This window comes from Prionailurus bengalensis, chromosome A1 (genome assembly GCF_016509475.1).
Source record: "Prionailurus bengalensis isolate Pbe53 chromosome A1, Fcat_Pben_1.1_paternal_pri, whole genome shotgun sequence".
NCBI classification, from domain to species: Eukaryota; Metazoa; Chordata; class Mammalia; order Carnivora; family Felidae; genus Prionailurus; species Prionailurus bengalensis.
Genome location: NC_057343.1, coordinates 12245284 through 12271366, shown reverse-complemented (window position 1 = coordinate 12271366; position 26083 = coordinate 12245284). Strand labels below are relative to the sequence as shown.

At 41.2% G+C, this 26083-nt stretch overlaps 1 protein-coding gene across 4 annotated transcripts in view; it reads left to right on the top strand.

Annotated features, from left to right (window-relative positions):
- The window catches only part of STARD13 (StAR related lipid transfer domain containing 13), a 242541-nt gene that overhangs the window by 183707 nt on the left and 32751 nt on the right, over nt 1-26083 (top strand). For all 4 annotated transcript variants that reach the window (XM_043576630.1, XM_043576617.1, XM_043576624.1 and 1 more), the window contains exon 4: nt 23212-23275. In XM_043576630.1, coding sequence (XP_043432565.1) covers nt 23212-23275 — 64 coding nt within the window. The remainder of the gene's footprint in view (nt 1-23211; nt 23276-26083) is intronic.

Genomic DNA, 26083 nt, shown 5'->3' with positions numbered 1-26083 from the left:
AATAAATAAATAAATAAAATTTTTAAAAATGCCTTTCAGACACATTATAGAGACGACCTAGTACAATGAATGTGAAATCATTTAGAGATAGACAGTTCTGAATAGTGCTATTAGTGTCAGCCAGAAAAATCAGGAAGCCTTCTCTTGTAGAGCCCGTGAGCCCTCTCCGCTGCAGCCCACGGCAGGACCTGCGCAGACATACCCCAAAAGGTGTTGCTGCATAAATACGTGTGAGTGCAGCAATGCCAGACAGCACGGTGTTCTTCACAGGGGCCCAGCTTGTGTAAAAATGGCGAGAGTGGCAGGAGGTTGTTATAATTGGAACCAGTCTTATGATAACTATGTCTCCAAAAATATTATGAAGTAAGAAAAGCGTTTGGCTGCAAGTGTGTGAGCTGAGGTTCTTGGGGCGTAGGAGTGGTGGGTGGAATGGAGGCCAAAGGAATAGTCCCAGCAAGGTGGATCAAAGGAAGCAGGCACAGTAAGGAGGCAGACGGCGGTGGCTTGGCTAAAGGGGACCCGTGTGGAGTTGGTTCCCTTCATTACAAGTTCCACCAGGGCAACGATTGCCAAGGTAGCAAATAGCGGAACGCAGGCAGAAGGAAGAACTCCAGCCTGAGGGGAGCAACAGCACTTATAAAACTTTGAGATCGATGAGTGGTTAATTAGACACTCGCCCACTCACATGGAATGTAATGATTGATGCCTGGAGAGCAGTAAGGGGTCGGGATTTTATTCGTTTTCTCGCTGGTGCACTATAGACACAGCGTGAGAGTTGGTCTCCTATTTTATTTTTAAGCTTTGCGTTTGTCATGCATATTTGAAGCTCGGAGCTAATGCAGGATCACAAAGGAAACCGCAGCCAGAGGTTTCTGCCAGGTTTCTGCCAGGTAAACAAATGAAGACAGGAGGGCTGAAAGTCTCCTGCAAATGTTACCCACGACAAGAATTTTTACTCACCGTTGGTTTTCTGGACGTGTCTCACCTGTGTAGACAGACAGTTAATCCTGGGTCCTAATGACACTTAGTGAGTTGTTGAACAGAGTTCACTTTTTGATCGGTTGGGAAAACGTATCGTACTGAGGGTATTGATGGCAAGGAGGACCCGTGCGTGGCCCAGAACACATAGATGTGGAGCTCCCAGGTTTCGGTCTCGAACGCTATACAGGTTTGCTGTGTCTGCTGGCAGTGTGAACTTCCAGGATGGCAACCATGCCTTACCATTGCTTCTGCGTCCCACAGTCCCAGCACATAGTAGGCGCTCTGTAAATATTTGTTACTGCAAATTAGAGTAGTGCAGCTTCTCATTTTAGCAACCACAGTTATAATTTTGTTTTGATGTTCTTTGATTCAATTCCTAATTGAAAAGTATTTTCCCCTGTGAGCAATGAAAAGATATTTGCAAATCTAAGTACCTTAGATGAACTAGATGAAACTGTTAACCGTATCAGAATGTAGGAATAGCCAAGGTGTCAATAATAGCTTGAAAAGTTTGTCACCTTTAAAGCCAATTGCAGCAAATTGAAGTCCCTAAATGAGATTTTTCAAGGATAATATGTTCTATTAGCATTTTGGTTTACGATATTCGCTCAGACTGATAACATAGGGCCTTGATGCTCAAGTGATCTCTGAGCTTCTAATTTAGTATTAGGCCAGTACACAATCCACGTAACTTATGTTAATAAACACTAGCTAATTGTATCATGTATAAAACAGGGCATTACCTTGTTCGGTACCATTTCGTGGAGATATGGAATTGATTCAGATGATAGAGTGCGTCTATCACTGCCCTTTGTATTTAAAAGGACAATTAATGACCCTGGTTTTTGTGTGCAGCAGGCAGCAGGTGAGGGAGAGTGCTGACAAAAATGAGGTTTATGATTTACCTCTACACACAAATGCACATCTTTGAGTATGTTACATAACATAATAATATTAAATAATGGTAGTCTTTATGAATATTGAGATATATTTTAAATATTTTCCCTTTTAGAATACTTATCACAGAAAATGTACAGTATTATGTATTGTCTTATGTCATATAATAATATGTGACAATTAGATGGACTGACACCTTGGACAAATCATTGAGGGAAGGATACAGGATAATCATGGTCACTTCCCACTTTAAAATTCTGAGCTATAAGAAAAATACAAATCCCAGTGAGTGGTGATTTTATTTTTTAAAAAACGCTTACAAAGTGTTCACTATGTACCAGGCACTACTCTAATCACTTTACAAATATGTAGTTATTTAATTCCACAACAGCTCTATAAAGTAGGCTCTCAGCAACATGATTCCCATTTTATAGGCAAGGAAACTGAGGCACAGAGTTATAAAATAATTGGCCCACTCAGCTAGTGAATGGCAGTGCTAGGATTCAAAGCCAGGTAGGCTGCTTCTGGAGTTTTTAAGGAGAGCTGAGGTCTTCCTGTGAAATACAACTTGGAATACTTTCCATATCTTCCTATGAAGGTAATTTTTCCAAACATGCCTGTGTTGCTTATGATATCCTGAGTTTGAAATCCCAAGGATAGAAATTATGGTGGCATCTCTACTTTATTCTTCATGGAACTACATTTAAAAAATAATCAATCAATTAATTAATTAATTAATTTTAAAAAATTAAAAAAGTAATAATAGGAGTTGAAAGCACACTGTCCTTCCGTGAAGAGATGAGATGTGATTTCCTGTCAGGAGAGTAGCCAGCCCCTTCTCATTTGTTCCTTCGGCTCTGTTCCATCGCTGTGTCTTCAGGGCCTCTCTGGGCTACAGAGACCAGTAGGACAGAATCCTCGCCCTCAGGTCTCAGGCTAATGCAGTGGTCTCAGCCTGGAAGGGGAGGAGCATCTTGTCCCCCTCTCAACATCCAGGGACGTATTTTTGCCCTCCACAACTGGGTGATGCTACTGGCATGTAGTGGGTGGAGGTCGGGGATGCTGCCGAAACTCCTAGAGTGCACGGGGCAGCCCCCATAAGCGGGAATCGTCTGGCTCCAGAGGCCAGTTGTGCCAAGGTTGAGAAGCGAGTAAATGGCGATTTACTTGGACAAATGGTATGATCGCTGTAAGTACGAATGCAGGGAAAGGGGTTTCAGAGAGGGCTTCCTGGAAAAATGACCCTAAAAGACCAGTCAGGATTACCCAGACAAGAACACATGACATTTTGTTGTGCCTATTTTGAACTTTTAGCTTTTTTTTAAAGTAAATTAGTGTGCAGGAAAGATATCTTTATCCCCACCCCCTTCCCGCACACAGCCATCATAGTATAGAGCAGGCCTGGGGTATAGACACTTCAGAGTCAGAGATAGGGGACTTCAGATATAGATGTAGATGGAATATAGATATATGAAAAACATTGATCCTTGTATTTTTAAATGGCCTCTTGTGTAAATTTTTCCATCCGGCTACTCAAAATGATTTTTACGTATATGAACTTCCAAGAAGAACACACAAGAAACCATAAAACAGGACGGCAGATTGAGGGGAGAGTTGCTATTTTTTAATTACATATATTAGATATTTTGTATTGAATTATTAAAAACATTAACAATGTTTTTATTTTTTTTATTTTTTTTTAATTTTTTTTAATGTTTATTTTTGAGACAGAGAGAGACAGAGCATGAACGGGGCAGGGTCAGAGAGAGAGGGAGACACAGAATCTCAAACAGGCTCCAGGCTCTGAGCTGTCAGCACAGAGCCCGACGGGGGGCTCAAACTCAAGAACCATGAGATCGTGACCTGAGTCTAAGTCAGACGCTTAACCGACCAAGCCACCCAGGCGCCCCAATGTTGATTTAGTTTTTAAAAATATTTTATTTATTTATTTATTTTGAGAGAGAGAGAGATAACACAAGTAGGGGAGGGGCGGAGAGAGAGGGACAGAGAGAATCCCAAGCAGACCCCGCACTGTCAGCACAGAGCCCATGGTGGGGCTCAAACTCACGAACCGTGAGATCATGATGCGAGCCGAAACCAGGAGTCGGACCCCTAACCGACCGAGCCACCCAGGCGCCCCTAACAATGTTTTTAAAAGTGGCTGGCTTTGCCAGATAAATAACAGATGACGGTGGCTAACATTTAGTGAGTGGCTACTGCTGCTTGGTAACATACGTTGGTCTCATTTAATCCGTACAAGAACCTATGAGTTACAGGTGCTGTAGCTCGGAAGTCAGGGTGACCAGGCTCCTCCCGGTTGGAGCAGCCGGGGGTGGTGGCACCTTTCCCTGAGGCAGGGAGCAGCCATGGAGTCTGGCCAGGGTCTGAGCCCAGGAAGGTGTGGTGAGGTGAGGTACCTGAGGGGCTGGGACCAGAGGAGTTGCCGTCAGGTGCGCGGGTCTGCAGCCAGCCAGGGACCACAGCCGGAGACAGAGATGCAAAGTCATCAACGTACGCGGGCATGAAGGTCCTGAGACTGAGTGATGTCCCCCAAGGACAGTGAGCACCGTGACTGAAAGATGGGGGCCCATGTGGTGGAGGACAGGCTGGGGAAGGAGCTGAGAGCCAATGCTAGGGCCCAGAGTGAGGCCCACCAGTTACCCCTGGCCTGGTTTTGCTTTGCTTTCCTTTGAACCTCTCAGAGACACCTCCGGTTGTGACCCCAGCTTCAACTTGGACCAGCTCTCGCTAGAGAAATTATCTGGATTAGCAGTTGTTGTGAACAGTTAAAGGCCAAGCACACCCCATCTGATTTTTCCAACGCAGGCATGTGTGAATTTAAAACTTTTTTTTTTTTTTTAATTATTTTTTTTTTTCTGAAATTTATTGACAAATTGGTTTCCATACAACACCCAGTGCTCATCCCAAAAGGTGCCCTCCTCAATACCCATCACCCACCCTCTCCTCCCTCCCACCCCCCATCAACCCTCAGTTTGTTCTCAGTTTTTAACAGCCTCTTATGCTTTGGCTCTCTCCCATTCTAACCTCTTTTTTTTTTTTTTTTCCTTCCCCTCCCCCATGGGTTCCTGTTAAGTTTCTCAGGATCCACATAAGAGTGAGACCATATGGTATCTGTCTTTCTCTGTATGGCTTATTTCACTTAGCATCACACTCTCCAGTTCCATCCACGTTGCTACAAAAGGCCATATTTCATTTTTTCTCATTGCCATGTAATATTCCATTGTGTATATAAACCACAATTTCTTTATCCATTCATCAGTTGATGGACATTTAGGCTCTTTCCATAATTTGGCTATTGTTGAGAGTGCTGCTATGAACATTGGCGTACAAGTGGCCCTATGCATCAGTGCTCCTGTATCCCTTGGATAAATTCCTAGCAGTGCTATTGCTGGGTCATAGGGTAGGTCTATTTTTAATTTTCTGAGGAACCTCCACACTGCTTTCCAGAGCGGCTGCACCAATTTGCATTCCCACCAACAGTGCAAGAGGCTTCCCGTTTCTCCACATCCTCTCCAGCATCTATAGTCTCCTGATTTGTTCATTTTGGCCACTCTGACTGGCGTGAGGTGATACCTGAGTGTGGTTTTGATTTGTATTTCCCTGATAAGGAGCGACGCTGAACATCTTTTCATGTGCCTGTTGGCCATCCGGATGTCTTCTTTAGAGAAGTGTCTATTCATGTTTTCTGCCCATTTCTTCACTGGGTTATTTGTTTTTCGGGTGTGGAGTTTGGTGAGCTCTTTATAGATTTTGGATACTAGCCCTTTGTCCGATATGTCATTTGCGAATATCTTTTCCCATTCCGTTGGTTGCCTTTTAGTTTTGTTGGTTGTTTCCTTGGCTGTGCAGAAGCTTTTTATCTTCATAAGGTCCCAGTAATTCACTTTTGCTTTTAATTCCCTTGCCTTTGGGGATGTGTCAAGTAAGAGATTGCTACGGCTGAGGTCAGAGAGGTCTTTTCCTGCTTTCTCCTCTAAGGTTTTGATGGTTTCCTGTCTCACATTTAGGTCCTTTATCCATTTTGAGTTTATTTTTGTGAATGGTGTGAGAAAGTGGTCTAGTTTCAACCTTCTGCATGTTGCTGTCCAGTTCTCCCAGCACCATTTGTTAAAGAGGCTGTCTTTTTTCCATTGGATGTTCTTTCCTGCTTTGTCAAAGATGAGTTGGCCATACGTTTGTGGGTCTAGTTCTGGGGTTTCTATTCTATTCCATTGGTCTATGTGTCTGTTTTGGTGCCAATACCATGCTGTCTTGATGATGACAGCTTTGTAGTAGAGGCTAAAGTCTGGGATTGTGATGCCTCCTGCTTTGGTCTTCTTCTTCAAAATTCCTTTGGCTATTCGGGGCCTTTTGTGGTTCCATATGAATTTTAGGATTGCTTGTTCTAGTTTCGAGAAGAATGCTGGTGCAATTTTGATTGGGATTGCATTGAATGTGTAGATAGCTTTGGGTAGTATTGACATTTTGACAATATTTATTTTTCCAATCCATGAGCAGGGACTGTCTTTCCATTTCTTTAAATCTTCTTCAATTTCCTTCATAAGCTTTCTATAGTTTTCAGCATACAGATCCTTTACATCTTTGGTTAGATTTATTCCTAGGTATTTTATGCTTCTTGGTGCAATTGTGAATGGGATCCGTTTCTTGATTTGTCTTTCTGTTGCTTCATTGTTAGTGTATAAGAATGCAACTGATTTCTGTACATTGATTTTGTATCCTGCAACTTTGCTGAATTCCTGTATCAGTTCTAGCAGACTTTTGGTGGAGTCTATCGGATTTTCCATGTATAATATCATGTCATCTGCAAAAAGCGAAAGCTTGACTTCATCTTTGCCAATTTTGATGCCTTTGATTTCCTTTTGTTGTCTGATTGCTGATGCTAGAACTTCCAGCACTATGTTAAACAGCAGCGGTGAGAGTGGGCATCCTTGTCGTGTTCCTGATCTCAGGGAAAAAGCTTTCAGTTTTTCCCCGTTGAGGATGATGTTAGCTGTGGGCTTTTCATAAATGGCTTTTATGATCTTTAAGTATGTTCCTTCTATCCCGACTTTCTCAAGGGTTTTTATTAAGAAAGGGTGCTGGATTTTGTCGAAGGCCTTTTCTGCATCGATTGACAGGATCATATGGTTCTTCTCTCTTTTTTTGTTAATGTGATGTATCACGTTGATTGATTTGCGAATGTTGAACCAGCCCTGCATCCCAGGAATGAATCCCACTTGATCATGGTGAATAATTCTTTTTATATGCCGTTGAATTCGATTTGCTAGTATCTTATTGAGAATTTTTGCATCCATATTCATCAGGGATATTGGCCTGTAGTTCTCTTTTTTTACTGGGTCTCTGTCTGGTTTAGGAATCAAAGTAATACTGGCTTCATAGAATGAGTCTGGAAGTTTTCCTTCCCTTTCTATTTCTTGGAATAGCTTGAGAAGGATAGGTATTATCTCTGCTTTAAACGTCTGGTAGAACTCCCCTGGGAAGCCATCTGGTCCTGGACTCTTATTTGTTGGGAGATTTTTGATAACCGATTCAATTTCTTCGCTGGTTATGGGTCTGTTCAAGCTTTCTATTTCCTCCTGATTGAGTTTTGGAAGCGTGTGGGTGTTCAGGAATTCGTCCATTTCTTCCAGGTTGTCCAATTTGTTGGCATATAAGTTTTCATAGTATTCCCTGATAATTGTTTGTATCTCTGAGGGATTGGTTGTAATAATTCCATTTTCATTCATGATTTTATCTATTTGGGTCATCTCCCTTTTCTTTTTGAGAAGCCTGGCTAGAGGTTTGTCAATTTTGTTTATTTTTTCAAAAAACCAACTCTTGGTTTCGTTGATCTGCTCTACAGTTTTTTTAGTTTCTATATTGTTTATTTCTGCTCTGATCTTTATTATTTCTCTTCTTCTGCTGGGCTTAGGCTGCCTTTGCTGTTCTGCTTCTAGTTCCTTTAGGTGTGCTGTTAGATTTTGTATTTGGGATTTTTCTTGTTTCTTGAGATAGGCCTGGATTGCAATGTATTTTCCTCTCAGGACTGCCTTTGCTGCGTCCCAAAGCGTTTGGATTGTTGTATTTTCATTTTCGTTTGTTTCCATATATTTTTTAATTTCTTCTCTAATTGCCTGGTTGACCCACTCATTCGTTAGTAGGGTGTTCTTTAACCTCCATGCTTTTGGAGGTTTTCCAGACTTTTTCCTGTGGTTGATTTCAAGCTTCATGGCATTGTGGTCTGAAAGTAAGCATGGTATAATTTCAATTCTTGTAAACTTATGAAGGGCTGTTTTGTGACCCAGTATATGATCTATCTTGGAGAATGTTCCATGTGCACTCGAGAAGAAAGTATATTCTGTTGCTTTGGGATGCAGAGTTCTAAATATATCTGTCAAGTCCATCTCATCCAATGTCTCATTCAGGGCCCTTGTTTCTTTATTGACCGTGTGTCTAGATGATCTATCCATTTCTGTAAGTGGTGTATTAAAGTCCCCTGCAATGACCACATTCTTATCAATAAGGTTGCTTATGTTTAGGAGTAATTGTTTTATATATGTGGGGGCTCCGGTATTCGGTGCATAGACATTGATAATTGTTAGCTCTTCCTGATGGATAGACCCTGTAACTATTATATAATGTCCTTCTTCATCTCTTGTGACAGCCTTTAATTTAAAGTCTAGTTTGTCTGATATAAGTATGGCTACTCCAGCTTTCTTTTGGCTTCCAGTCGCATGATAAATAGTTCTCCATCCCCTCACTCTGAATCTGAAGGTGTCCTCAGGTCTAAAATGAGTCTCTTGTAGACAGCAAATAGATGGGTCTTGTTTTTTTATCCATTCTGATACCCTATGTCTTTTGGTTGGCGCATTTAATCCATTTACATTCAGTGTTATTATAGAAAGATACGGGTTTAGAGTCATTGTGATGTCTGTATGTTTTATGCTTATAGTGATGTCTCTGGGACTTTGTCTCACAGGGTCCCCCTTAGGATCTCTTGTAGGGCTGGTTTAGAGATAAAAAAATCCAGGAGTATGAGGGGAAAATTAGAGAACTAAGTGATACACTAAAAAGAAATAATATACGCATAATTGGTATCCCAGAGGAGGAAGAGAGAGGGAAAGGTGCTGAAGGGGTACTTGAAGAAATCATAGCTGAGAACTTCCCTGAACTGGGGAAGGAAAAAGGCATTGAAATCCAAGAGGCACAGAGAACTCCCTTCAGACGTAACTTGAATCGATCTTCTGCACGACATATCATAGTGAAACTGGCAAAATACAAGGATAAAGAGAAAATTCTGAAAGCAGCAAGGGGTAAACGTGCCCTCACATATAAAGGGAGACCTATAAGACTCGTGACTGATCTCTCTTTTGAAACTTGGCAGGCCAGAAAGAATTGGCAAGAGATTTTCAGGGTGCTAGACAGAAAAAATATGCAGCCAAGAATCCTTTATCCAGCAAGTCTGTCATTTAGAATAGAAGGAGAGATAAAGGTCTTCCCAAACAAACAAAAACTGAAGGAATTTGTCACCACTAAAACTTGAATCAAATCCTGCAAACTAAAGAAGTCCAAGAAAACCTGCATCTTTTGTTTTTGAAGTTCTTTACTCTTGGGCTGTTGAACCTTACTGATTTGCCAGTGGACCTTACACTCTTCCTTGAGTCCTTGATCATTAGAGGACGTGATTTAAAATTGCTTTCTGGGGATGGAGTGCACAACCTGGTGACTGTATTGTATACAATAGCTGTATTGTATACAATAACCATACTGTATTGTATATTTGAAAGCTGCTCAGAGACTAAATCTTAAAAGTTCTCATTATGAGAAAACAAAGTCACCATGTGTGGCTGTGGATGTTGACTAGACTTACTGTGGTGATCATTTTGCAACATATACACACATCAAATCATCAGGTTGCACACCGAAAACGAACACAGTGTTATGGGTCGATTATATCTCAATAAAAAAAATTACTTTCCCAATCACACAGTTCCACACGCACATCCTCTCTCCCCCGACGACAGCATACACATACTTCATTTTTCTTCTTGTAGCTAGATCTGTCCGTGCCTAACTGGTTTCCTCCCACACTGCAGCTACTATCCAGGAACAGCTGTGTGTGGGTCGATGGGCCGGAGGAGACAGCGTGACCGCTTGGTGGGAGAGCAGCAGGGGTGAAAAGCTCCACAGAGCAGAGGGACACGGCCCTCACTGCCTCAGCGGTGGCCCAGTGACAGCCGCTTGTGGACTTCTGACCGTATGCTTTTTCCCTGACACGCCATAAAGCCCTCCTGCTGGATGGCCTGTGATTTCTGAAAGGCCCCACCCTTGCAGAGCTACATGCCGCAGTTGTCTGTCTGGCACAGCTACCCATCCTGCTCTGCAGAGCCAGTTTTGTGAACTCCTGAGCTGCAGGGCTGTGGGGAGACCTTTCCCAGGCCCTGTGCTCCTTGCCCGGAGAGGAGGAGCCCCTGCTCTCCCTCACCTTTGATTCCTGGGGTCAGGACGAGTCTCGGGGACTTTGTTTCGGGCCGTCTTTGAGGGCCCCGCCCCGAACACTCCTAAGCAGACGGGGCCAGATACCTTCAGCCCCTGACACTTGAGTGCAGGGTGAGAAGTTCAGGCCACGCGGGCTTTAACCAGAATCACATGTTAGAGACAAATTCATACCTTTGCTTGTCACTCCTTTCATGGCTTTGGCAGGAATATTAGAAATATCACAGGAAACTGGCCATTAAATCAGCATGGGAGACCTCTAAAGTCTGGTAGTTTTAACTGTAAGATATGAATCTAAAATGTGAGGAGGGGAAGGGTTTTTTTTGGTTTTGTGGTTTTTTGGTTTTTGCTTTCCTGTACATTCATAGGCAGAGGGCCCTCCTGTGTCTCCCAGGCAGGCCTGTGTTGCAGTGTGAGTGGAAGAACCCTCTCAGACACGGGCCAGACCACCCTCCCATCACCCTCAGATGCTCGCGGCACATTCCCTGCTCACAAATCGCCAGCCCTCCCAGCAAGCCCTCCGTGTTCTGCGTGGCCCCCCGCGTCCTGCCCTCCTGGACATCGTCTCTGGGGTTCTCCTCCTGTGTGCTCAGAGCAGTCTATGCACCACGAGATTTGACACAGGCCACCACCCCGCCCCACTCTGGTTCTGGCTAGCTGGGCCTCAACGGAAGGACCTTCTGCCAGGCTTCTAAGTGCTCCACAGGAGGGACTGTATCTTAGGAGTGTAGCGTGGGTACTTCGTGGCCTTGTGTGGGGCAGGAAGTGAATATTTGTTACATTGAACTGGAACCTGGAAGAAAATAACCTGTCAGCTCGGGAATTATTTTATTGCTTCTACATGTGAAGAGAATATTATGTCATGATGAATTATTCCTTTTCTCCAGAAAATACCACACATCTCTCCTTCTTAGCTAGACTTCTTAAAAGACCACTGTGTTCATGGTCTGTCTTCACTTTCTCTGAGTCCACTTACCCCTCAGCCTTCTTCCCTCAGGCTTCTCTGAAACTGCCCTTGGTAACTGCTAAATCCAAAAGGCACATTTTAAGGGGCGCCTGGGTGGCTCAGTCGGTTGAGTGTCTGACTTCGGCTCAGGTCATGATCTCTCGGTCCGTGAGTTTGGGCCCCGCGTTGGGCTCTGTGCTGACAGCTCAGAGCCTGGAGCCTGCTTTGGATTCTGTGTCTCCCTCTCTCTCTTCCCCTCTCCCACTCGGGCTCTGTCTCTGTCTCTCTGTCTCTCTCAAAAATAAATAATAAAACATTTAAAAAAAAAACTTTAAAAAAGGCACATTTTAAGCTGTACATCACCTCCCCGGCCTAAGTATTCAGTACAATGAACCATATACTGGGGTACCTGGGTGGCTCACTCAGTTAAGCATCCAACTCTTGATTTCAGCTCAGGTCATGATCTCACAGTTTGTGGGTTCAAGCCCCACATTGGGTTCAGCACTGACAGTGCAGAGCCTGTTTGGGGTTCTCTCTCTCCCTCTCTCTCTGCTCCTCCGCTGCTAGCATGCATGTTATCTCTCTCTCAAAATAAATAAATAAAAACATCTTTAAAAACTAAAGAAAAAAAGAACCATCCACTCACTCCTTTCTGTGATGGTCATTCCATGGCTTCTAGGACACGGCCTTCAGCTAGTTCTGTTGACCTCTTACGTCTCTGACCACACCTTCTCCACATCTGACTCCTTCTCACTGGCCTGTGCCTTACACGCTGGAGTTTCCAGGGTTCTGGATTCCCTGAGGATGGTTGGCTCAATTATTATGTATCTTGTGTGTAAGTCACTGTGATGCCCAGCTTTCCCAAGGGGGTCTGGACATCACAAAGGCCCCTAACAGTTAACACATCCAAACACGAACTTCTGATTTTCTCCTGCCCAGCTCCCCGCTGACTTCCCCAAGTCACTGTTTTCTGTGTTCTGTGGCACGGTGACAAAGCCTGGAATCTGGGAGTCGTCCTCTACTTCTCCTCCTCGGCTCCTTCCCTATCAAAGACCAAATCTTCATTGGCTCCAACTCCCTTTTGCCATCTTTCACCCAAACTATTGTAAACATGCCCTAACGTTCTTCAGCTCATTCTCCGCCCTGCCACCACTTACGTTTGTAATGTGCGATCTAACGACGTTCCTCTCCTGTCTAATATCCTTCAGTTGCTCCCCATCACTCACAGATTACTCTTGACATACTCATTTTGGTCCTTCGTGATCTAGCCCCTGCCTTTCTCTGCAGACATCCCCACTCACACGAGTCCTAGACTGAAGTGTGCAATTTAATGCCCGTTTGCTTTGCCTGTAACTCTTTTAGCCTAAGCAGCAAATTTCTCCTAGTCCTTCCTGGGCTTGCTCAAATATTATCTCCTCTGGGAGGTTTTGTCCTTATGTACTCAGGAAGTGAGCTGCTTCTTGTTTGTGAAATTTATATCGCACGCGGGACTGTGAGATCCTCAAGGGCAGGGACCACATCTTATTCGCTCTGCATTCCTGCCACCTACCCTTGCTCCTGGTACGTAGTGCACTGTTGGACAAAGTCTTGACTTCTTGTCTTCTTTCCCATTAGAACCCCAGGTTTCACTCTTAAAATGAGATTTCTACCTCCCCTTTACTCATGTACTGGCCTTCTCAAGGATTCTGAAGACAGCAATGGCAATTCACAGATTCTGCAGTGATATCAGATACTCAGATTCTTCTGAAAGGATCAAACTGCTTTGCTTCTGTTAAAACAGAAATCTAGTTTGCTCAGAGTGCAAAGTGGACAAGCTTCATCGTGTGTCATGGGTTTTCTCTTTGCATGGAATAAAGGAGAGGGGAAGGAAACTACCATTTGTTCAAAAGCCTCTGCTAGGTACAGGACTAGGCTCTCATTTCCTGGATAGGCAGGAGCAGAGACATCACTGTCAAGAAGTCCTCGTCCTAGCTCTCCTGCTAACTAATGTGTGGCTCCCTGGAGCGAGTGGTCGTCTCAGATCCTTATTCTCCTCATTTAAAAATAAAAGGGTCAGACCAAATTGTCCCCAGAGGTTGCCAAGCTCTAAGGTTTCATTAGAAAAAAAATCACTGAGTAGATTTGCCCTGAGCCAGCACCTGTGCTAGGCATTAGGGATGCCACTAAGATGCAGTCCTTAGCCTGTCGTATTCAGTGTGGAAGAATAATTCTGTTATTCTGACTCTGCACAGGCTGTTGCGACTACTTAAAATCAATCACCGATTGGACCTATATAAACAAAGTATGTTCGGTTAAGAAAGAAAAACCTACTGGGGCGCCTGGGTGGCTCAGTCTGTGAAGCTTCCAACTTCAGTGCAGGTCATGGTCTCATGGCTCACGAGTTCAAGCCCCGCGTCGGGCTCTGTGCTGACAGCTAGGAGCCTGGAGCCTGCTTCGGATCCTGTGTCTCCCTCTCTCTCTGCCCCTCCCCTGCTCATGCTCTGTCTCTCTCTGTCTCAAAAATAAATAAAAACATTTAAATAAATAAATAAATAAATAAATAAATAAATAAAATAAAACTTTAAAAAAAAGAAAGAAAGGAAGAAAAACCTACTGAAACGATCGTGTGTAAAATTTCCTGCAAGGCCTAATTCAGATTAGATGAATAAATTATGGTTCGTGCCTCAAAAGAGGCTCTAACCCAGAGAAGACCCACTGTGCATGCAGCCGATAAAATAAATTTTATAATCAAGATTGTTACTCCTGCAGGAATAGTTTTTCAGGAAACCGCTGCTAGACCAACTCAGATTATCTGAAGGGTTTTATGTTACTTACCATGAAGTTAGAAGTAGACAAATACCGATGCTAAATACATGTCCTGAACAAAGATAGGCTTCATTCATAGCAGAATTTCACAGGGGTTTTGATAAAGCGCTCTGGATACTTCTGTTATGTGACATGTTCTTTTACCTGAGGCAGCCAGTCCCTAAAGAAGCATTCACATCTCTCGAGGATATGTGTTTCATCCGTTTTGTATTCTTGCAGAGTCTAGCCAGTTTCTTTTACCTTGTGCAAAATAAATCACAGGCTGATGCAGCACCATCTGCCTAGTTTCAGACCACCATAAAGAGTGTTTTCTCTCCTTGTGTCTTTTTTTTTCATCTTAACAAATCAGTTGTGTTTTTTTTTCCCCAGCGTTGTTGAGGCATATTTGACAAAAAAAATTATAGAATATATAAAGTGCACAACATGCTGATTTGATACACATACACCTTTTCAAAGGAAGAGTTGAATGGTTATGGGTATGATATTTGAAATTGTACCCAGGATTTCTAAGAGGTCTTCAACGATGATACTTTTGTAGATAGGATTGAGAAGCAATGAGCAAGTGGATGGAGAGCAAAGGAAATGGAGATCACTTTACGTTGGTAATTTCAAAGGCAGATAAATAAAATTATCGTTAAATGAATCTAACAAAAACTATGTCTTTAAAAAATAGACTTTTTAAAAGAGCCATTTTAGAGTCACAGAAAAAAAGGAAGACAGAGCACAGAGAGTTCCTGTATCCCCCTGTACCTGCACATACTCAGCCTCTTTCATGATCACCATCCCACACAGAGTGTGGGACCTACACATCATCATCACCCCAAGTCCATAATTTGCATTAGGGTTCACTCTTGGTCTTACACATTCTGTGGGTTTTGACAAATGTATAATGATTTGTATCCACCATTAGAGTACCACACGAAATAGTTTCACAGCCTGAAAATCCCTTATGCTCTGACTGTTCAGCCCTCCCTCCTAACTCCTAGCAACCACTCATCTTTTTCATGTACCCATAGTTTTGTCTTTTCCAGATTGTCATATAGTTGGAATCACACAGTACGTAGACTTCACAGATTGGCTTCTTTCACTTAGTAGTATGCATTTAAGGTCCCTCCATGTCTTTTCATGGATTGATGGCTCAGTTTCTTTTAACACTGAATAATATTCCATTGTCTGGATATATCACAGTTGATTTATCCATTCACCTACTGAAGGACTTCTTGGTTGCTTCCAGGTTTTTGCAGTTATGAATAAGTCTGCTATAAACATTCCTGTGCAGGTTTTTATATGTACATAAGTTTTCAACTCATTTGGGTAAAATACCAGAGTGTGATTGCTCAGTCCTATGGTATGGGTATGTTTGGCAGTAAGAAACTGTCAGACTGTCTTCCAAAGTGCTGTACCATTTTGCATCCCCAACCACAGTGAGTGAGCATTCCTGTTGCTTCACATTCTTGTCAGCATTTTGTGTGGTCAATGTTTTATAATTTTGTTATTCTAATAAGTGTATGGTGTTATCTCATGGTTATTTTAATTTACAATTCTCTAATGATGCATGATGTTAAGCATCTTTTTATGTGCTAATTTGCCATCTGTGTGTCTTGTTTGGAGAAGTGTCTGTTCAGACTGTTTGCCTATTTTTTAATTAGGTTGATTGTTTTCTTATTAAAGTTTTAAGAGTTCTTTGTATATTTTAGATAATAGTCCTTTATCAGATATGTTTTTTGCAAATGTTTTCTCCAAGTCTATAACTTGTCTTCTCATACACTCAACAATGTCTTTCTCAGAAGTTTTTAATTGTAATGAAGTCCAGTTTATCAGTTATTTATTTTATAGATCATGTCTTTGGTGTTGTATCTAAAAAGTTATCACCAAACCTCAAGTCATTTAGATTTCCTTCTATGTTATCTTCCAGAGACCTTATAATTTTGTGTTTACATTTAGGTCTGTGATTCATTTTGAGTTAATTTTTGTGATGGGTAGAAGGTCTGTGTCTAGATGGATTTGTGTTGTGTGTGTGGTGTGTGTGTGTGTGTGTGTGTGTTCAGTTGTTGCAAAAAAAATTGTTGAAAGGCTATCAGTAGAAGGTCTGTGTCTAGATGGATTTGTGTTTGTGTGTGTGTGTGTGTGTGTGTGTGTGTATGTTCAGTTGTTGCAACAAAATTTGTTGAAAGGCTATCAGTTCTCTATTATATTACTTTTGTTCCTTTGTCACAGATCAGTTGACCATACTTGTGTTGGTCTATTTCCAGGCTCTCTATGCTGTTCCATGGATCCATTTTTCTATTCTTTTACCAGTATCATACTGTATTGATTACTTTAGCTTTATAGTAAGTCTTGAAGTTGGGTAGTATCAGCCCTCCAACTTTGTTCTTCTGCTTCAATATTGTGTTGGCTGTTCTGGGTCTTTTGCCTCTCCATCTAAACTTTAGAATCTGTGTGTTGTCTTGTTATTTTTTGTTTAATACCAGAAATTTTGAACACTATAATGTGGCAACTCTCAAAATCAGATCTCCTCTCCCCAAGGTTTGTTGCTGTGGCTATAGTTTAGTGAATTCCCTTGTTGTGGCTATAGTTCAGTGACTTTCCTCAGCTAATTCTCTGAAGTCTGAATACTTTGCTATATATTACCACTGAAGTCTCCATTTGGTTAGCTTAGCGGTCAGCAAATGATTGAACAGGACTGTCCTTAAATGCCTTGAACCAGTATGTCTCCCAGCCTTTATCAAGGGCTCTTTGTGCATATTGGGCTATGGTTTCAATGTTCCAGGAGGAAGTTGATAATTCTGCCTTAGCCTTTATTTCCTGCTTGTGCAGATCAACAATGCCAAGCAGAGGTGAGAAATTAGGACTTTGTTATGCCTTTTCTGGGTATGCACACAGTTCTTCATGTGTGCTTGGCCTTCTAGATTCCTAAGAATATGTTAAAACTTTTCTAAGTCCCCTATGGGCATCTGATTCTTGCAGCTATCCTTTTCATTCATTTTGGTTCACATCTTGTTTAGCCCAAATGTTATCAGCGGTTCAGGCAGCTATGATGTTAAATAATTGCTGCTGATTGTTTTTGACAAACACCCTGGGGGGGGAACTGTTCTCAGTGATGAGCTCAGAGTCAGGTTAAATGAAGATAAGCCCTGTGAATGGGGGCCATTCAGGCAGTTTCCAGGCAGCTCAGATAATGACAGTTCTTTAATAATGAAGCTTTTGGGGAGCCAAGCCCATTCTGCCCTCTCCAGTGGCTGCTAGGCTGCCAGTTTTCATAGGTACTCTGATTGTGATGCTGTTGTTTTTCAAAGCTTTTGCAGAGCTGAGGAAAGAAACATGAGAATAGGGCAAGGTCAGATGCCTCAAATCTCCCTGTTCCCACATAGATTCAACCACTGTTCTTAAATAGACAGTACTTGGATGGTTGCAAGCCTTTATTACTTTCCAGAGTTCTTAAAAAGTTGATTTTGACAGTTATTGCCAATATTCTTCTTACTTTTATAGAGGAACAGAGCATTGAAGACTTTTATTCCACCATTCCCACCGACGTCACTCACTTGCAGTGTTTTTTATTCAGCTTTATTAAAAGTGTAATTTACATTCAAAAAAATTCACCAACTTAAAACCTACGATTTGTTGAATTTTGTCAAATGTATACAGTTATGTGACATTCACCACAATCATGATGTAGAACATTTCCATTATCTCAAAAAGTTCTCCATTGCTGACATTTGGCAACCACTGAACTGTTTTCTGTCACTGCAGTTCTACCTTTTCTAAAATTTTGTATAAATGCAATTATATAGTGTGTGCTCTTTGTGTCTGGCTTCTTTTACTTAACATAATGCCTCTGAGACTCATCCATTTCGTTGCATGTATCAGTTGTTAGTGCCTTTGTATTTTTGAATATTTCTTTATATGTGTATACCACAGTTTTTATTTCCATTTGTCAGTTAAGGGACCTTTGTGTTATTTCCACTTTGGGGCTATTTTCTGAATAAATTTGCTGTGAACATTCAAGTACAGGTCTTTGTATGGGTGTACGATTTATTTTATCTTGGATATAACTAAGAGTAGAATTGCTGGGTCATATTCTAAGAATATGTTTAATTTAGTAAGATATTACCAAATTGTTTTCCAAGGAGGCTGTATCCTTTTGGAAGTTCCAGTGGTTCTATGTCTTTGCTAAAACTTAGCGTTGACAGTGTCTTTAATTTAGGCATTCCAATGTGTCTTATTATTTTAATTTGCATTTCCCCCATGACCACTAAGCATCTTTTCATGTGCTTATTTGCCATTTGAATATCTTCTTTTAGAACTGTATGTTCAGGGGCATCTGGGTAGCTCAGTTGGTTAAGCATCTGACTTTGGCTCAGGTCATGATCTCACAGTTTGTGAGTTTGAGCCCCTCATCGGGCTTCACATCAGGCTCTGTGCTGACAGCTTGGAACCAGGAGCCTGCTTCAGATTCTGTGTCTCCTTCTCTCTGTCCCTCCCTGCTTGTGCACTCTCTCTCCCTCTCTCAAAAATAAACATTTAAAAAACAAACTGTATGTTCAAATATTTTGCACATTTAAAAATTCAAGATTGTTTGACCTATCATGGAATTTATTGTGGAGTTCTTATGTATTCTGGGCACAAGTCCTTTACAAGATACAGGTTTTACAAATATTTTTTTTCCAAGAAGAGGAGCAACTCTTAAAGTGCAGGCAAGTATCTGGGTTCAGGGGAGATAAAAGGACCCAAATCTATGTAGTCAAATCTAGTTTGTTTGAGTCTCCAGCTTTAGAAAATAACAAATTGACCTCTTGTTTGTGTCAAAAAGTAGAAAGCATATTCAAGCACGTGACATATAAAGGATGAGCCCTTTGATGGCTTTTGTGTATGTAGGAGATCAAAAACTTTTGCACAGAATAAAAATGTTTGTTTGTGATTCCAACCTATAATGGAAGAACAGTTTGTTAGAAAAGTAAATTTTATAAATGACAAGCAATCCTTACCTAAACAAACCTGTTACAGAGCTGCCAGATGAGCAACATCAACTTATTTAAGCTCTTCTGTACCTCATTATATATCCAAATGAGAATGTATATATAAAATTTACCTCACATACCACTCTTAGGTCTTAGGCAGCAATGGACACATGTGGAACTGACCAAAAAGATAGGCTGTCAGTTATAAGAGCAAAGGCCAAGCCCATGCTAAAGATAGCTTCAGACTAAATGATCAGTTTCTAATCCAGGGTTGCTTATTATATTTGACACTAATGAATGTGTAGTCAGTGGGTAAACTGGAGATGGCTGAAAATAAGGGGAGTCATCAGATATTTTTAAATAAATGAGTGACATGAGAAAAAGTTGAGAAATAGAACTGGTTTTAACGTAAAGCATTTGAATTGGTAGTGAAACCAATTAAGAGGCTATTGCCTGACTTAGGTAAAAGATGAGAAGGCACCAAAATAGGGCCAAAGAAGAGGCAAGATTTCAAAAATACCAGAGATGTAATTGACGGGACTTGGTAATCAAATGAATACAGACCTTAAAGAAGAAAAGTGTCAAGATGACTCCATTTGGCTGGCCTACATGGTGATGCTCTTAATCAAGATAAGACAGTAAGTATCAGAAACAAGTTTGGAAGAGAATACGATGAGCTCAGTTTTGAAAGTTGAGTTTGAAGGGTCAGCAGAACCCCACAAATGGGTGAGATTAATGAGTAGTTAGAAACGTAACTCTGGGGCTCAAGGGAGGTATCTGGGTTAGAGAAAGAAGATTGGACATCATCAGAGTCTATTTTAAGATGGGATAATATATTTCAGTATATTCATGCAGAATAAAAAGAGCAATGACTATAGTCTGAATCCTAAAAAATATTAATAGTTAAGGGGCAGGTACTACTTGGTGACAGGAAGGAGATAGGAACTCATAATCTTAAATGCCAAAGAGAAAAGTTTCAAGGAATGGAGAGTGGGGATTATTGCCCATTACTACAAACAGGTCTTTGCTAAAAAGAAGATATGGAATTTGGTGATCAAAAAGCATTGGTCAAAACTGGAAATAGCCTAAATATCCACCAGCAAAAGAGTAGATAAACCAATTGTATGTCTTTATACCATGGAAAACTACTCTGCCATTAAAAGGAATGATTACTGCTATACTCCGTAAAATGGATCAATCTCAAAAATATTGTGTTGAGTGAAAAAAAAAAAAGCCAGACACACAAAACTACATACCATATGATTCCATTTATATTATAACCAAGGATTGGCAAAATCAGTCTATGAGTGATAGAAATCAGAAAGAAGATGACCCTGAGGGCGGTAGGAGGGGATGTGGTGGTGAGGAGAGAATTGATGGTAAAGGAGCGCAAGAGAACGTTCCTATGTGCAAAAATGTTCTTTACCTTGTTTGAGGGTAGTTAAAATTGCCAAAACTCATTGAGCTGAAAATTTAAAGCCAGAGCAGTCAGAATACAAAAGGAGTCATCAAAGATAGGAGATTGAACCCCTGAATTTTCTTGCTATCTAAATTCCCACTGATTTAGAGAGGCATTCCTTTACAAAAGCAGATGTCCATACAAAGAGAGACACCACAACTATAAAATTTTCAAAGCAGAAAAACAGAAATGATGTAGTAGAAAACTTGGCAAGCCCAAGAAATAAAAGCTAAGTGGTCAGTGAAGTAAGTCATAAATTCAGTCTGTACTACAATAATCCTAAAAAGCTCAAAAATGGGGATTGACATTTAAGGGAGGCTAAAAAGAAGACGGTTGTTTGAAATTCTGTTTTAAAGTAGATAGAGCCCTGGATTTACTCCCCTAGTTTATATCTAGGTGACTTTTCTTCCCCACCATCAGCCCAAAACTAGAAGTTGATTGCCTGGAGAGGCTACAACAGAAGTTCCCTAGGCTGGGGGAACACTAGACATAGTTGAAGGTGAGACACTCAAGTGAAAATGGGAACTTCAGTGACAGTGATATTTATGTTCTAAATATTGAGGTTCTCAGGCCTCTTTTGTAGCTCAGCCTCAGCATATTAGAAAACACACTCAAGAAAAATCTGAGAATCTGAGTGCTGAGAAATCTGATCAGCCCATGATAGTAAAATAAAATGAACTAAAAACAAGGGCAGCAACCCCCCAACTAGAACAGGTAAGAAGGCTCTGAGAGAGACGTCACCAAGGAAATTAGATTACTAGAGTAACACACTTAGGGAGTTAGATAGCTGAGGAAGTATTTGAGTTTGAATTTAGGGATAAATACATTGAAAACTAAGGAAACAAATAAACAAGATGCTTATTAACTCCTAGGATAATGAAAAGTTGAGAATGGAAGACAAAATAATCAGAGTGTGATATACATGTGAACAGCATTTACATGGTCAATAATAAATATAATAAACACTGAATACTGATTTATCCAAAAACTGAAATTATGACATAACTATAATTATAAAAGATACAGTGTACGAATGTGGGGTAGGCGAGGGATGGGGACAGGTAGTAAAAAAAAAAAATAAATCATCATGCAGAGAATAAAGTCTATAAATAATGATTTGTACTGAAAAATCAAGAAGTAACAGCATAAACATGTTGTTAGAGGTAAATGCCAACAAAAGAAACAGGCGAAAGAGTTGCCCCCAAAGAGGCATAAATGAAAAAGGACAGGAGGGGTAATGTGTGACTCTTCAAACCATATGCATTCAATAACTATGATTTTTAAAGCGTAATCAGATAAAGTAAACTAGTAAAGGTATTTGCAAGAGCATTTCAGGAAATTACATTGTAATGGATTGAAGAGTGAATGAATATTGAGACTGTTCTCGGGCAGTTGAGTAGTGTAAGAAAGGGAATATTGGGGTAGGTTAGTACAGTTGCTTGATGGGAAGATTAGGATTGAGGGGAAAATTGTTTGTGTGATTATGGTGATTTAGGTAGCTAACTAATTGGTTAGTCAATTTGTTCAAGACAGGGATAAGCTTAAAGAGAAGAAAGCAGTCGAGAGAATTTGCTGAGGTGAGGGAATAAGTGAGGTATCAAGGTCCCAGAAGAAGTGGTGGATGTTGAAATAAAAAACAAGATGAAAGGGTTAGCTTTGAAAAAGAAGAGGAACATCATTTTTTTTATGATGAAGGAAAGGATTATTAAAAGAATTTATGTCTGATAGCTTATGTTCAGCTATATTTTCTCATTGGCAGCAGTGGCTAAGTTCTCTGTTGTGGGACTGGGATATTTTTCATGATCTGAGATTGGGAGCCAACCAGACAAAAAAATGAAAGGAATGCTGAGTAGCAATTTTCAGAGCCCAGCTGAGGATGAAAATCAAAATGTATTTATTCGTCAGCCCGGTCTGCCATAACAAAATACCACAGACTGAGTGTCTTAAACAACAGACATTTATTTTCGCACAGTTCTGGAGGCTGGAAAGTCCAAGATCAAGGTGCCAGCAGGGCTTGGTCCCTGGTAAGCACACTCTTTCTGACTAGCAGACAGCCACCTTCTCACTATGTTCTCACATGGCAGATTGAGAGAGCGCGAGCTCTCTGGTGTCTCCCCTTGTAAGGAACCAATTCTGTTGGATCAGAGCTCTTTCCTGTGACCTCATTTAACCTCAATTACTTCTTACTCCACATACAATAACATTGGGCGTTAGGGTTTCAGCATACGAGTTTGGGTGGGGACACAATTTAGTCTACCACATATATAATTCAGCACTGAGTTATCTTGCCATTTATACCCAATAGTCCAAGAGTAGGGGAGAGGACAGATGGTTAAGTTGATCTGAATTTGGGGACTAGCATGATCGAGGTGGCAAATGAATGGAGGGGCTGGTGAAAGCAGGGCTAAGATGACTGTTCATGCATTCCAGGAAAGGAGAGGGAAGCCAGGAAAAGACTGGGTTTAGATTAGGGGATGGGTAGGGACTGGTAGGCTGGAAAGCCAACGGGACCCTTTGCATAGCATAACTTGAGTGGGTACAGTACTTTGTTGGGACATAACTTTTCATTTCTGCACTTTCAACTTCATTGGCAATAAATGAGAATCAATCTGAAAAGAAAATTTAGGCTTATTAGTGGTAGCAATCACCACCTTTTTCTTTCTTTTCAGACGACTGCATACATTGAACAAGTGTGCCTCAATGAAACTTGATGTGAACTTCCAAAGGAAAAAGGTAGGTGTCTACACCTTACTAAGATCATGGTTTATGTTAACAAAAGAAGTTTGCATTTATGGATTAAAAACAACAGGAACCCAAGCAAAATTCTGAAATGCCTGACCATCTATGTTTTCCAAATATCCCAGCTCATCATAACCATCATAAATAAGTCCCATTATAAATCCAGGCTGAGTTCCATTTGTTTCACCATTTCACTTTGTTTTCAATTTGATCAAAGAGTTTTGCTGAAAGATATAAAATGCCTTCTCTGTGGTCATCTTTTCGAAGTTTCTTTAGTCGTAAGTATCCACTCCCCATCAGTCTCAAGTACTCCACAGTGATGCGTAGATTAAGCGAATGCAGAAAAGAACCCGTGGGCCCGTGCCAAATGTCTTTTGCTTCATCCTGTTCCATAGCATTTTATTTCCAAGTACCCTGGAAGATGTGCTCATCCGCAGGCAGGTTCATTTCATAATCAGTGAGGGGTCGTGTGGAGTGTGGCAACAAGATGCGGGGCCTGCCTCCTGTATACCATCCCTCCCACTTACACTTCTCTCTGCTCACAAGGAATTTCGTTCAGTTTTAAGAGTCACTATGCTCCCTCCGTGTTCTAGGACTAGCATGTGCTATTCCCTCTGTAGGAATGAGACTGGACACTTCAGTTCTGAAATAAAGCTGTACTTTATTGAGCACTTACTGTTTTCGAGGAGCTATGTTATGTGCTTGCCATACGTGATCTCATTGAATCCATTGAGGTAGGATCTCTGTTTTCTAGACAAAGGAAATAAAACTTGAACAGGTTGTCATTTGCTCATGATCTTTAAGCTAGCGGGAGAACAGAGTTTCAAACTCAGGCATGCCTGACTCCAAAATCAAGGCTCCTAATAACCACTGTCGCTGAAAACCCTCCCTATCCCTCAGTGAATTGATCCTCTTGGGAAATTCAAAATTAAGATCGTTGACTACTTTTTTCATTTCACATCTCCAATATGTAACAAGTCAAGCCACAGTATATTTTGAAGAAGCAGAGAAAACATCTTTGAGTCGAAAGAAAGTGCTCTTTATCCTGGTCTACCCAGAGAAATCATTAAATCCAATAGATTTTAAGTCACTCTTGAGTAACCTGATCTTTAAAAAATAACTTGAATTTGAATTTCTATTCTAAAATAGCACCCAAAGGAAAAAAAAAAAAAAAAAGCAAATGAATTTTGGTTGACCTCACCTTAAAAACAGTTTGGGGTTTGAGTTAGAAACCAAAGATTTAAGCTAATGAGGTAAAATGGTGAAAAACAATATCCAGAGAAATATTAAAATATGAGAAATTTGTCTAGGCCAAAGACAAATTAAAAATGTGGAAATAAACGTCCCAACAGCTGTCTGGCTGAATAGACCCCTTGAAAAGCATACACACGATCTGAAGCGTGAGCATCAGATGTTGTTTTGGTCGTAACACATGGTTCTTATTAACCTAACACAGCCACGCCTATGTGTCTAAAGCATGGCTGATCCATACGGCTTCCTAGACAGATCTGTGTAGCTGCAGTGTATTACAAAAGACAAAAACTAATGACATGATTTGTTTTCAGCCAAGTGGAGTGATCAGATTCTCACCCTATCACCAGCTTTTCAAAAACCCACATGTGAGATCGGCCGGAATAACATTTGTTAGGCTGGTTGTGTGTTACCTTCACAAAAGTTCCTCTGTAAATCGGTCACTTCAGTATTCTGACATTCTTAATTTATTCCTCACGTTGGATGTAGCAGCCCTTACCCTTACAGCCCCTGCTCAGCTAGAGGCCTCACAAATGCATGCACTGAAATAAAATACGGCTTTGCACTCAGTAAATTGAGAAGACATGGCCTGACTTCTCAAATAAATAATTTCAACATGTGGTCTTCACCACCTTGTGAATCTCAATAATGACCAGCATCTGGGGCTGTGGTCTAAGCAGTTATGCAGGAGACCGTGTGGGGGTGTGCATTCCTGTGATCTGCCCCTTCCACAAGTCATAGGCTCACCCTTTATTTTACTGCACCAAAAAAATATAAATACATACATAAATACAAGCTAGGACTAGGTCAAATGATCAAAGGTAGAAAGTGAAACTTGAGAAGAAGCACCATGTGACACTGCAGTCAACTTCGGAATTTGTTCAGTTGGAAGAAAAAGACAACCAGCAGCATTTCCTCTAGGTATGTCCCCATTTTAGGCAATCTAAGAAATAAAAATATAATCCTTATCTCTCATCTGCAGAGGCCCAGACATGATTCATTCTGTAGAATATCATCCCCAAATTGCCTAACTGTCCATAGCCCCAGTGGTTCTTTCTCCCTTTGGGATCAATGAAAGGGCTACATGTGCTCACCTAGCACTTTGTGTGGGCAGCAAACACCCACACAGAGCATGCTCTGTGCCAGGCGCTATCCCTCCCCGTGTCACGGATGCACAGGGAGTAACTTGCTCAAAGTCACTCAGAAATAGCAAGGTTTGACCCCAGATACTCTGGCATCAAAATGCCCCTCCTTGCCTTTCAAAGAATTCACAGGGGCCCCTGGCTGGCCCAGTTAGTCAAGCATCTGACTCTTGATGTTGGCTCAGGTCATGGTCTCGCAGTTCATGAGTTCGAGCCCCGAGTCAAGCTCTGCACTGCAAGTGCTAGGGATTCTTTCTCTCCCTCTCTCTGCCCCTCTCCTGGTCTCTCTCTCTCTCTCTCTCTCTCTCTCTGTCCCTCAAAATAAATAAATAAACATTAAAAAAAAACTTTAAAAAAATAACACAAAGGGGGAACCTGTGTGGCTCAGTCAGTTAAGCGTCAGACTTTG